The sequence below is a fragment of the Malaclemys terrapin genome, chromosome 23 (genome assembly GCF_027887155.1).
Source record: "Malaclemys terrapin pileata isolate rMalTer1 chromosome 23, rMalTer1.hap1, whole genome shotgun sequence".
Taxonomy (NCBI): Eukaryota; Metazoa; Chordata; order Testudines; family Emydidae; genus Malaclemys; species Malaclemys terrapin.
Genome location: NC_071527.1, coordinates 1,579,592 through 1,591,741, shown reverse-complemented (window position 1 = coordinate 1,591,741; position 12,150 = coordinate 1,579,592). Strand labels below are relative to the sequence as shown.

At 65.6% G+C, this 12,150-nt stretch overlaps 1 protein-coding gene across 1 annotated transcript in view; it reads left to right on the top strand.

Moving 5' to 3' along the window:
• The first annotated feature begins 1,540 nt into the window (after window positions 1–1,540).
• The window catches only part of KMT2D (lysine methyltransferase 2D), a 45,472-nt gene continuing 34,862 nt past the window's right edge, over window positions 1,541–12,150 (top strand). Inside the window, exons 1-10 of the mRNA XM_054012409.1 lie at window positions 1,541–1,752; window positions 6,914–6,992; window positions 7,813–7,930; window positions 8,289–8,506; window positions 8,867–8,976; window positions 9,681–9,843; window positions 10,298–10,463; window positions 10,810–10,924; window positions 11,344–11,498; window positions 11,801–11,937. Coding sequence (XP_053868384.1) covers window positions 6,944–6,992; window positions 7,813–7,930; window positions 8,289–8,506; window positions 8,867–8,976; window positions 9,681–9,843; window positions 10,298–10,463; window positions 10,810–10,924; window positions 11,344–11,498; window positions 11,801–11,937 — 1,231 coding nt within the window. The 5' untranslated portion in view covers window positions 1,541–1,752; window positions 6,914–6,943. The remainder of the gene's footprint in view (window positions 1,753–6,913; window positions 6,993–7,812; window positions 7,931–8,288; window positions 8,507–8,866; window positions 8,977–9,680; window positions 9,844–10,297; window positions 10,464–10,809; window positions 10,925–11,343; window positions 11,499–11,800; window positions 11,938–12,150) is intronic.

The window sequence follows — 12,150 nt, the reverse complement described above, 5'->3', positions numbered from 1 at the left end:
AGCATGAAAGCAGGTCTCGTCCACCCACAGAAGCTGGGCCAATAAAATATATTATGACCTCGCCCACCTTGTCGGTGCCGTATATTCATCCAAGAAGCCGCATCACCCTTCTTCATGGGCCCGGCCCTCCGTTTTACAGGTGGGGAAACTGAGGCACGGAGCAGCACAGCACGCTGGGAGCAGAACCCAGCTCAGACAGACAGTGAGACGTGCCGGGACGGACAAATCTCCTGCCCCCCCCCCAACCTGGGCTTTACCCCAGTCTCCGTCCTATGGGGCACACCTGTTCCAAGGCTCCCGTGCCAACCTGTGCGTGGGGGCGCGAGGCCGGACCCAGGCGGGCAGAGGGGCAGGGGATTACACCGAGGGGGGCAGAGCGGACAAGGGGGCGGGCTCCCACCGCTGGGGGCGCTGTGGGACCTGGGCCCCCCCGCGCTCGCTGGCTCTGCAGCGTCCGGAGCCATGTGCCTGGGGCAGGGCGCCCCCCAGGGGATTGCAGGGGTACTGCACCATCCCTTTGCCCTCCAGCCTGGCACGGGGGGGGGGGGGGGGCGCTAACCAGCCCCCCCCCGGGACCCATCTCTGCGCGCTGCAGGGCCCCGGGGGGCGGGGCGATGCCTGCTGCAGGGGAGAGGCGCTCCTGCCCCCCCTACTCCCTGCAGGGAGGGGCCGCGGCCCAAAGCCCCCCCGAGCTGGGGGGGGGGGGGGGAGCAGCGCTCAGCCCACGTGCGCGCCACCAGCCGGCCCGGCCAGGGCAGGGTTAACCCGCGCGGAGGGATCGCGGGCAGCGTGCGCTGCGGTTCCGTCCCGTCACATCCCCCCCTGCCGAAAAGCTTCGGCTGCGTGAGCGTGTCCCTCCGCCCGGGCCCAACACAAAATAGAGCCTCCCCCCCTCCCTCCGCCCCCCACCCCCCGGGCAGCGGGCCGGTGTGCAGCCCCCCCCCCGCGCCCGCCCCGAGCCCGCCCGCCCGCGCGGGGCCGCCCCCGGGCAGGGGCCCGCTCCCCACGCGGGATCCCCCCCGCCCCTCGCAGGGGGGGGGGCCCAGCAGGACTACTTTCCTCTCCGAAAATGGCTGCCTCGGCGGACACTTTCCGCTCCGCTCGCTGAGCCCGGGCGGCGGGGCCGGGGCCGCCCGCGAGCCCCCTTTGAACCCCCCCAGCAGCCGCGGGGGGGCCGGCCAAGAGCGGGGGCGGGGACCCCCCCCCTTCTGCCGCCGCCGCCGCCGCCGCCCCGGGCCGGGGCCGGCGCTTGCGTGTCTGGTGCGGTCCCCGCGCGGGCGGGGAGGTTACAATGTAGCCAAGCCGCGGCGGGCGCTCGCTTCCCCGGGGCACCAAACCCCCCCCCGGGCCGGTTCCCCCCCCCCCCGGGCCGGTTCCCCCCCCCCGCCGGAGGGAGCGGCCCGCGGCGCCCGGCTCCCTTTGTGTCCGCCCCGGGATCCGGCGCGGGCTGGGGGCGCCCGAGGGGGCCGCGGCCCACGGAAGTGACCCCCCCCCGAGGAGGGCTGGGCCCTGCCCCCCCCACCCCCCCGGTGTGATCCCCGGATTTGGCTCTAGCGGCGTCTCCGGCCCACCCGGTTCCGCGGCCGTCGGGGGGAGATTTTTGTCCGGCGCGGGGGGGGGAAGGACAATCGCCCCCCCCCCTCCCCCGGTCTTGTTTTTTTTTTTTTTTCATTATTTGCTGGACAATGTTCCCGGCGGCCGCCCGGCGCTGGACGGGGCCGGGGGCGGGTTTCTGGACGGCCTTGTGAAGCGGTGAGTGGGGTCCCCCTTCCCCGGGGCGCTGGGGGGGGTCCCGGCCAGGCCCGGGGGGGGGGCGAGAGGAAGCGAGCGGAGTGAACTGCTGCTAGGCCTCTCCTGGCGCCGCGGCTCCCCCCGGGAGCGGTCCGAGCGCCGCCCCCGGCCCGCGGTGGGGCGCAGCCCCCAGCCCCCCGTGAGGAGTTGGGGGGGGGCGTTGTGTGGGTCTGTTGTTCATCCCCCTCCAGGGCCCAGGTCGAGGTGGGGATCCCTTTGCACAGCCATGGATCTCGGCGGGGGGGGGGGGGTTGGGGTGTGGCGGGGGGAAGGGGGATGAGGGGGCATGGGGGGGTGAGTCTGTTTTTTGCAGGGGGGTCTGGGGGGAGCTTTTGTTATGTATAAATCCCGATCCTAGGCCTAGGTGGAGCTTTCTCGCCATGGGGCAGGGTCTCTCTGTGTCGCCCCCACGTTCTGCTGCATTGGGAGCCTGGGAAGAGGGGCTGACCCCTGTCCCGAAGGGGGGGTGCAGGGGGGTATTAGGGGGGGGCTGACTCTGCTCACTCCCTTCCCCTTCCCCCCTGCCCTTTCGAGGTGGTTGGCTGTGTTCTCCCCCCTGCTTCCTGTAAACATACCGGGGGTGAGGGAACGGGGCTCCCCCCCTCCTCCGGCTGCTCCCCCCTCAATTCCTCACACTGCCCTTTACTAGGAAGTGTACACTGGGGGGTGGTGCCCCCCAGAAACAGTGTGACCCTCGGTGCGGCCTAGGCGGCCTGCGGCTCTCCTGGGCTGAGTGCAATCTCCAGAGGATTAGCAGGGAGCCCGAGGAGATTTGCTCAAACAGAAAGTGGTGGGATTGGGGTGGGGGTGGGGGGCAGAGCTCTTGCTTAGTTCTCCCCCCTTTCCCAGGCAGCAATGGGGCTTCCCAGGCTTTTGTTCCCCTGTAGCTTCTCCCTTTGATCCCTGAGCTTCAGGGGACCAGGACCCAGCCGTGGATAGGCAGTTCCCACCCCTCCCCCATCACTGGCGTCAAAGACCGTGGGGCCCAGATTCTGCGCCTGTCCCCCCAGTTAAATCCGGCTCCTGTCTGAGCTTCCCCGGTGTGGTGGATGAGAGTGTGTGTGTTTGGGGGGGGGCCTTTCCCCCAGCAAATCCACAAACACTTTCTCTGTCTCTGGTCTCAGGACAGGCCGGGCTGCACCTGTTGCTCTCCCTGTATGTGCTGTTCCCCATGGGTGCCGCCTCCACCTCCTGCCGTCTCTCCTGTCGCATGGGGAAGAGAGGATACTGGGGAGGGCACGCAGTGGGAGTAATGCTGGGTCTGCCCCCCTATAAACAGACACAATGGCCGGGAGTCCCAGGGGCTGCAGTGCGAGGGCTGGAGCCAGGCCGTGCATTCTGCTTAATAAGGCCGGGCTCGCTGCATATTTCGCCTCCAGAATCCGGGCTCAGAGGCAGCCCCCCGGGCCCCCCCAATCAGTATAAAGGGACACCATGTGCTGCTTAAATTAATGCCAGGTTAGAACTGCTGCAGGCCAGGTTCTGAGCTGCATCGCGCTGGTGTAAAACGGGAGCAGCTCCGCTGGCGTTACTCCACGTTTACGCCGGCAGAGCGGGGGGTCAGAGGGAAGGGATCCTGTGTCGGGTCTCGTCAGGCTGCAGTGTTCACAATCCACCTAAACCCAGTTCTTTTGGGGGGCGCATTGAGTCTCTTTTTTGCTGACCAGATGCCCAGGCCCTTGCTCCAACCACTTGACAACACTCCGCCCGTAGGACACAGGCGTCCTGGCTCCATCCAGGGCCTTCACCGCGCTCTCAGCCCCACTCCCTGTGCGGTTGTGTGGCTGTGCATCTCCCATGAGCCATTTTTCTGTGTAGCGAGGGGGTCCGGGGTCCCATCTCTGATTTGGTCTTTTTAGGGTGGGGTGTTGCAGGACCTAATTAAAAACAAAACACAAAAGCCCCTTGGGGTGAGGCTCAGTGGAGCAATGAAATTACGGCCTCCTGCCCTGGCCTTTGGAGCATGCACTAGAATGGGGGGGTGATGCTCTGAGGGGGGGGTCACAGGAAATCTGCCCCCGACACAATCCCTTGAAGACGTTTCAGTTTTGGCGCCAGCTTGGAGCTGCCCAAATTGCTTCTTAATCCAGAACTTAGTGGTTGTGGCAAATCCTGCAGCTCGGGAAGGAAAGGGTCTCTGGGAATCTTGAGGGTGGGTTTGGGTTTGTGGCCCTTCAGTCCAGGATTCAGTGGGGGTTTGTCTCTATGGCCTTGCTTCTGCAATCGGCTCCATGAGGTCTGAGCCTTTGCCCCCCTGCCGAGCTTCTGTGGATGCAGGGATCTGCCCACAGGGATCCGCTTGTGGGATCGGGGCCCAAGGTGCTCGTGTGTACTGATTTTGCTCACTGAGACCTCGAAGTCTTTTGCATCCGACAGAGAAACGGCCAGCAATGGTTCAGTTCATTTTCTCCCTGCCCCCCCGTGGCGCTGGGAGGTCTCGTTCTCAGTCCAGGTTTTCCGGGAAGGTCCATTGCTGACCCTGGTGGCACCAGCGAGAGGTTGGTGATGCTGGCAGGGGCGTACCCAGGCCCTGCCAGTCTCCCTGCAAGGCTTCCTTGTCCTTGTCCCGCCTCTGGTGCCATCAGTTCCATCCCACCTGGCCTTTTCTCCAGTGACTTTCTTTTAGGGGACCTCAAAGCAACCTGTGAATGCCTGGCTTGGCCCTGGGGGGCTGCGTGCCCCTTGAGTCCTGCTGGGGTCAGTGGGGAGTGGAGTGGCTTGGCAGCTCGCCAGGTCATGCCTCATCTACCCACTTTCTGCAGTAGGAGGAGACTGAGGTGCTGAGAAGTGACTGGCCCAAAGTCACAATGGGAGTCAAAACGGAATCCAGGTGTTCCAGCTCCCAGCCCCACTGCTCCAGCCCCCTCCCAGAGCCGGGGAGAGAACCCAGGAGTCCTGGCTCCCACCCCTCCCCTGCTCTAACCCACCAGCCCCCACTCCCCAGAAAAATCTCCTACTCTGAACACTAGGCCATGCTGCTTCCCACCAGACGCAGACATGGCGGCTGGAGCGTGCTAACATGGGAGCTGCTGTCTCTGGCCCTCCAGCCCCATATTTTGACCTAGTTCTCATCCTCTCCTGCCCTCATGGCTGGCAATGCCTGGCGTGGGTTGGGTAAAGCTGCACTTGGCTTTCCAGGATTCCGGGGGCAAAGGCCGGGGGTGGGTGGTCAGAGCTCATGGCCGACTCTACCAGCAGGTGCCCTGCCTCCCAAGGAAGCGCGGCTGGGGAGGTGGCACAGAACATCCCTCAGGCTCCAGCAGATTGGAGCCGTCTAGCCCAGTGCCCCATCTCTGACGGTGCCTGGGGCCAGCTGTTCCAGGGCCAGGGGGAGGTGATGTCTCCCCCCAGGTGAACTGTCCATGCAGCCAGCCCCAGCTGAGGGCTCAGTGGATCTCTGAAGCTAAGCAGGGTCAGGGCTGATCACTGCCTGGACGGGAGACGGGTGCAGAGCACCTTAGGATGTTTTTGGGGGCGTGCTCTTCCCCTTCCGCCATTGTCCCCGGGGGACTTTGCCCCAGGAAGCTCCGTCTTCAGGTGACACTTCAAACCCTGGCTGCTCGCAGGGAACAATCCCATTGCACTTAGGAGAGTCTGTGCGCCCAGGGGAAGGTCAAACAAACACTGCCCTCTGGCCTGACGCGCTCGTTAGGGACTGGGCTGGGGAGGGCAGCATCCGCCTGTGACGCTGATGGGGAAACTGAGTCACGGAGAGGCGGCAGCTTGTCCAAGATCACACAGTGGCAGGGGACAGAGCCCTGAGCACGTCCGCGTGCCCTTGTTTTCGCTCTAGCTTTGGACTGCAGCGTGGTGGGTAAGGTGGCATCGCCTGGTGCCCCCACTGGGCCAGCTGCTTCTCAGCGAGGCCTGCCCCCCCGAACCCATGAGCCAGCTGGCGTCTGGGGGTGCCCACTCCTGCGGGCTGTGCTAGGAAGGAAGTTGGCGGCTACCATCCCCGGTGGCTCTAATTGAGGTCAGTCCCTGCAGATTCCACAGGCCTCGGCTGCGAACACCCTGCCCCAGATACACTGCGCCGACCCCTTCCTGTTCCTGGCCCCATGGCCGTGGCCAGCCGGTAGAACTACATCTCCCATGTTGCACCTGGGTGCTGGCTGCAGCTGGCCTGGTTCCGTTTGTCCTTGGGTAGCGTTGTAGGAGAGGCGGGCAGCTGGGGTTGTGGGACCAGGCAGGGGTTCGGAGTGTGGGAGGTGTGTCCGGCTGGCACACGGGTCCTGTGAAATGTGTGCTCGGAGCAAAGCATGCTGGGATCCTCCTCCTCCCCCTCTCCCCCCAGTTTCTCTGGTTCTGCTTACTTTAGCACAAGCCTGGGATTTGGCCAGACCTCCCCAGAACAGACCCTCCATGTGGCGCACGCTGGTCGTTCTTGTGGTGCCGGCAGGTGCCTGTCTGACGACCCTGGTGACAGAGTCCTGCCTCCAGCTGCCCCGCCAGCCTGGCCCTGCAGAGCCACCCTGGGGTGGGAGAGGAGCTTCCTCTCCGTGTCCCGGCTGCTGATGCACAGGGCTGGTTCTTTGGGGGGGGGGGGGAGATTATGTGATTAGCCCAGTGGTGGTACCCATGCACATGCGGGGGTGTCTCTGGGCATTGTCTGGCGCTGAGCAGGCGAGTGAAGGGTCGGGACCGGGTTTGTGGCAGGGAAGCCTGTCGGGTCACTGCCCTGGCTGCACCCGCTCTAGCTAAGCAGAGAGCTGCAGACTCCAGGCCTGTGGGGCTGGCACTGCCCCAGACAGGCTTTGGGGTTTGCAGGTGGTTGGGAGCTGACCCCTGTGGGGTGGGGACAGGGAGAGGGGTTGGCTAGAGAGTTCCTGGCCTGCTGGGGCTGTGGGGCTGGTTTCTGTGACATGGGCCCTTGCCTGCAGGGAGCTGGCCGAGATCTACCCCACTTGAGCGGCCGTCTGCTGGGAGCGATGCCTGCGGCCGCTCCTCAGGCCTGGGACAGTGACCCAGAGGCGAGCGGCTCGGTCTCGCGGTGCGGGGTCTGTGCCAGCGGCCGAGGGTCTGGCGTGCCAATGGGAGGAGGGCTGGGGGCGGACGAAGGGCACGGGGGGCGAGGGCATGGCCAGTGTTAATGAGCTGACGTGTCCCCTCCTCCCCGCCGCAGGTCTCTCTGGGAGGGACGGCAGGAGACGGGATGGATGATCGGAAACCGCCCAGCCAGGCCAAAGACTGTGAGGTGCCAGGTGAGTCCGGGGCGGGGGGTGGAGCCAGATGGGGCATTGCTGCGGGCACCCATTGCAGCTCTGCCGGAACTGCCTGGTCTGGAGGCTGGTGGCTGCCCTGAGCCGTTGCCAAGGGCTGCAGTGTGGCACGGCACAGGGGTATGGCCCGTGCCTGGTGAGATGGGGCCACACGTCTCCATCCCACAGAAACAGCCAAATTGGCCACGTTTTACCTGGAGTTTTGGGGCATTGTTACATGGGAATTGCCAGCTCCTATGTGTCCCCCGCTTACCTGAAACTCCTTTCCCTAAAGAGTGGGGTTGAGAGGTTAGAGCTGGGGGGTTGGGAGCCAGGACTCCTGGGTTCTTTCCCCAGCTGTATTGTTTGATCGTGGGCTAGTGCCTCAGTTTCCCCATCAGAGCAATGGGTCTGAAACTGGCCCAGCCCAGTAACCAGGGAGCAGCGGTGAGCTGTGGGTGAAGGGCCTGGAGGGGGCCGATGGATGAATGATCCACGCCATGCTGGGGATGTGACTGGTGAGGCAGGTGGTTCGCTAGGCGTTGCACTGTCCTGTTAGAGCCCCGTGGTGCATCCTGGGGAGCTGCCCGGGCTAAGGTGGGGCCGACACGCAGCCGCCCGGTGCAGAGGGATCCCCCAGTGGGACGGCCTCTGCTGGGTGAGGGGGATGCACTTGGTGCCCTGAAAGTAGAAGGGCTGTGCTGAGCGGTGGCAGGGGCTGTGCCTGTGGGGGCGTCAGGTGGTGGGGAGGGGGGAGATTGGTGTAACAGTGGGGGGGCACCTCTGCTGCTGGGATCCTGACGGGGCTGCTCCCCTGTTGCAGCCGACAGGGGTGCATCTTTGGAAGAGCGGGGTGGCGTGGAAGGAGACCCCCTGAAGCCGCCGGAAGGGGCCCCCACTGCCCAGGAGCCGGAAGCCAAGGAGCCGCCCCAGGCCTGCAGGTGAGTGTTGGGGGATGGGACACCTGCGACACTGGGTGTGGGGGGGGAAGGGGAGCAGAGCCAGGAGTTGGGGGCTGTGATTTAGGGCAGGGAGCAGACGAGGGGAGTGGGTCCGTCCCACCTGAATGATGCCCCTGATCCCCTGTCTTGTAGGGAAGCCAAATGGAGCGGCCCGATCGGTGCTGGGACCCAAAAGCCCAGGGGGATGCTGGGATGCCCTCTGCCTCCCAGGGACGGGAAGGAGACATGGGTGCAGGAGAACACTGGAGGGGTCGTGACTGGAGGGGGGGGAGGGGAATGTGTTTCTGGGGGCCCCCCACCCTGCCCCCACTGACTCTGCTCTCGTCTCCGCCCCCAGCGCCCTGCCCAGGCGTTGCGCCCTCTGCAACTGCGGCGAGTGGCGCCTGCATGGGCAGGGGAAGCTCCAGCGTTTCGAGCCGGCACCCGACTGGACTGAGCGTCTCTCCGGGCTGCCGGCCGGGAGGGGCCCTGGCGAGAGTCTGGCCCCTGGGGACGACCTGTCCCTGATCGGCTTCGCGGAGGGGGTGTCGCCGGGAGAGCTCTTCGAGCCAACAGGTAAGCAGCATGGGGCGAGTGTCTTCCTTCCGCAAGGCCTGCTGGTGCCACTGCTGCCCCTGCCCCCTGCTGCCCCAGCCTTAGGCTCCCCACCCCCAGCTGTACTGGTGCCCCCTGCTGCCCCTGCAACCCCAGCCTCTCACACCCCCTGGTTCTGCCAGTGCCCCCCCGCCCAGGGACACAAGCGCAAAGGCTGCTGTGGAGCTCGGGCGTCTCCTTCCTTTTCAGGCGCTTTGTGCCCCCTCCGTGGGGTCCCGAGATGTCTCTGTGGAGGGCTCCCCACCCACTGGCAGAGTTCTGGAGAAGGATGGGGGGGCTCCTACCCCGACCACCCCCTTAACACCTTGCCTCCCCTCGCAGGGCACTGCTGGGCCCACCACTGGTGCGCTGCCTGGTCGGCAGGGGTGCAGCGGCAGGCCGGAGCCGGGCTGAGCGACGTGGACAAAGCTGTTTTCTCAGGGATCTCGCAGGTGAGGGGGTGGGAGGCGAGCAAATGGGAAGGGGAAGGAGGGTAGGCGGGCTCCCGGCATTGGGGCGGCTGTGGGGGGGGGGGGTAGGCGACCCCTTGGGCTGCGCTCATGTGGGGTGTCTGGCTAATCAGAGTGGAGCCAGTGCGCCCCGCCCCCCCCCCTCTGAGGAAGAGATGGGATGGGGGAACGGGACATTCCCCTCTGCCAGCGCAGGGGTCCCGATGCTGCCACAGGCACTGTCCCCCATAAGAGGTGTAAAAGTGAGGCCCTGCCCCTGGGGCTCTCAACACGAACCCTGGCCTCCTGGGCAAACACCAAAGGGGTGTTTGCATTTACCTCCCTGATTTCCCACCCACAGGCTGCGCCCCGCTAAGGGCTTCTCCTTCACTTCCTGTCCTAAACTGCCAGGCTGTTAATCAGCTGCCCTGCTCCCCTCAGGGGGTGTCTGCGTATCTGTGCTGCGTGAGCGATCACTGTGCGAGCAGCTGCTCTGTCCCACCCCAGAGGTGGCTGCATCTCAGCCCCAGATGAGGGATCCTTGCCTCATGTTGCTTCATAGCGCTAAGCAGCTGCCGCACCTCACCCCAGAGGTGGCCGCATGTGGGGGCTGGTGGGCTCTTGGGGATTGCCCCGGCGGAGCCAAGCTGCGGCAGCGTCCATCCATCCGCATCTCTAACCCGGGCTGGGGTCCCTGCTGCTTTCAGAAATGTGAACACTGTCAGAGGATGGGTGCTACCATTCAGTGCCACTCGGAGGGGTGTCTGCGGCACTACCACTTCCCGTGCGCGGCGGCCAGCGGCTCCTTCCAGTCCATGAAAACCCTCTGGCTCCTGTGCCCGGAGCACGTGACCGAGGCAGTGCAGATGGGTAGGTGCCGCCCCGTGAAGAAGGGCAGGGACAGGGACTGCTTGGGGGCACCTCTGCTACTGGGTTGGTGGCGTTTTGGAGGGGATAATGGGAGGCTTAAGGAGCTGGAGGAGTGGGGTCTAGTGGTTAGAGCAGGGGGCCGGGAGCCAGGACTCAGGTAGGGGAATGGTGTCTAGTGGTTAGAGTGGGTGGGAAGGGGCTGGGAGCCAGGACTTCTGGGTTCTCTTCCTGGATCTGTCACTGCTGTGATGGATGTCGGTGAGGTGGTGTGAGATCCTTGAGGGGGAGGGTGTGTTGTGGGGGGGGCTGAGGATGCTGCTAGCCAGGGGGAAGCCATAGGGGGTGTGCAGGGTCTATGGCACAGGGCTTTGAGGGGAGAGGGAGAGGCTGGGCATCCCGGGCAGTGTGGGTGCAGGAGGGTTTGTTTCCCTGACTCCCTGCCCCCCACGCCCAGAGGACTCGCGATGCATGGTTTGCGACGGGCCGGGGGACCTGCGCGACCTGCTCTTCTGCACCAGCTGCGGGCTGCACTACCACGGCACCTGCCTGGACGTCCCCGTCACGCCACGCAAGCGCTCTGGCTGGCAGTGTCCCGAGTGCAAAGTCTGCCAAACATGCAGGTAGGTGGCAAAACCCCGGGCACGGGCCCTGTGTGACCCGCACCAGCCTTCCTGGTGCTGGGGAGGGTGGGCTGGGAGCCAGGACTCCTGGGTTCTATCCCCAGCTCTTTGAGAGGAGTGGGGTGTAGTGGGTTACAGCAAGGACAGGGCCTGGGAGCCAGGACTCCTGGGTTCTATGCCCAGCTCGGGGAGGGGAGTCTAGTGGGTTAGAGGTGGGGGGCTGGGAGTCCGGACTCCTGGGTTCTATCCTCAGCGTTGCTCTCTCCAGAGAGCTGTGGGGAGGCCGGGGCGGCGCTCAGTCTGTGAGGGGCCCGGGGCTTGTCTGACAGCAGCGTCTTCCCTGCAGACAGCCCGGCGCAGACTCCATGATGCTGGTGTGCGAGGCCTGTGACAAGGGCTACCACACGTTCTGCTTGAAGCCGGCCATCGAGAGCCTTCCCACGGACTCCTGGAAGTGCAAGGTGGGCTCCACACCTGCATCGCCTGCAGGGGGCGCCCCGGGGAGGCCGGGCCCGGCCGACTGCCAGGGTGGCATCTGCTCCGGGGCCCTGGCAGCTCGTCCCACGGAGCTGGCCCTGCTTTGCTTCATCTGATGCCAGCGCCCCCGGGGGAGGGACCAGGACCCCCAGGCCCACCTCCCCCATAATCCAAGGGGAGGAAATCCATGCACAGCACCGACCCTGAGCCTGCCAGTCCCCCACTCCTGCCCTGGGGCCTGGTCAGAGCGGGTGCCACCCAGAGGGGAAATGCCCCATTCCCCACCCCACTGAGCCAGCCAGCCCTGACCCCTGCCTTGGGGTCAGATCAGATCCACTGCCCCCTAGAGGGGGAAGGCCCCGTGTCCCATTCTCTGCCCCCCTGACTGTCTGTCTCCCTGCAGAACTGCCGGGTGTGCTCTGACTGTGGGTCACGGCCAGCGGCGCTCGACCCCGGGTGCCACTGGTATGAGAACTACTCGGTGTGTGAAGGGTGTCAGCGGCACCGGAACGTGGCGGGAGGCACCGATGCCGCGCGGCGCTGCCAGAGCTGCCAGAAGTGAGTTGCAAAGGGGGTCCCCTTGGAACTGCGTGGGGGTCCTGTAGGGGGGCAGGAGGGTCTGGGCCTGGCTGTGCTGGATAGCCCTCCCCGCCCCCCGTTATAAGCTGCTCAGCCCAGTGCAGCAGGTGCCAGGGGAGGGGCCGTGGGCACCACCGGGTGGGTGGTTTTGGGTCCAGAGTGTGTTCTAGCTGCAGCCCCAGTGTGGGGGCCCGGGGAGGGGGGAGGATCCTCACAGCATCTCTGGCCGGCCGGATGGGTCAGGGGCTCTCAGACACTCCTCATGTGGCTCATCCCCCCAGGCCCTTGCCCCCGGATGGCAGCGACATGGCAGGGGGTTCCACCTGCCTGGCGTGTCAAGGGCAGCAGAAGCACCCGCAGCCGGACGGGGCCGTGCCCCAGGAAGAGGTGCCCTCGGAGTGTGAAGCCAAACCACTAGGTGAGCGCATGCCCCACCCCAGGCTGGCCCCACAGCACTGGGGGGGCCCTGACTCCTTGGTGCCACAAGTTTCCATCAGCCTCTTCACCACAGCTGGGAGGAAGGGCCCTGGCGTCTATTCCCAGCTCCAGCACTGACCTGCTGCGGGACCTTGGGCCAGTCCCTCCCCCTGTGCCTCACTTTCTCCCCTTCTTTAAGCCAGCGGTCGTATTT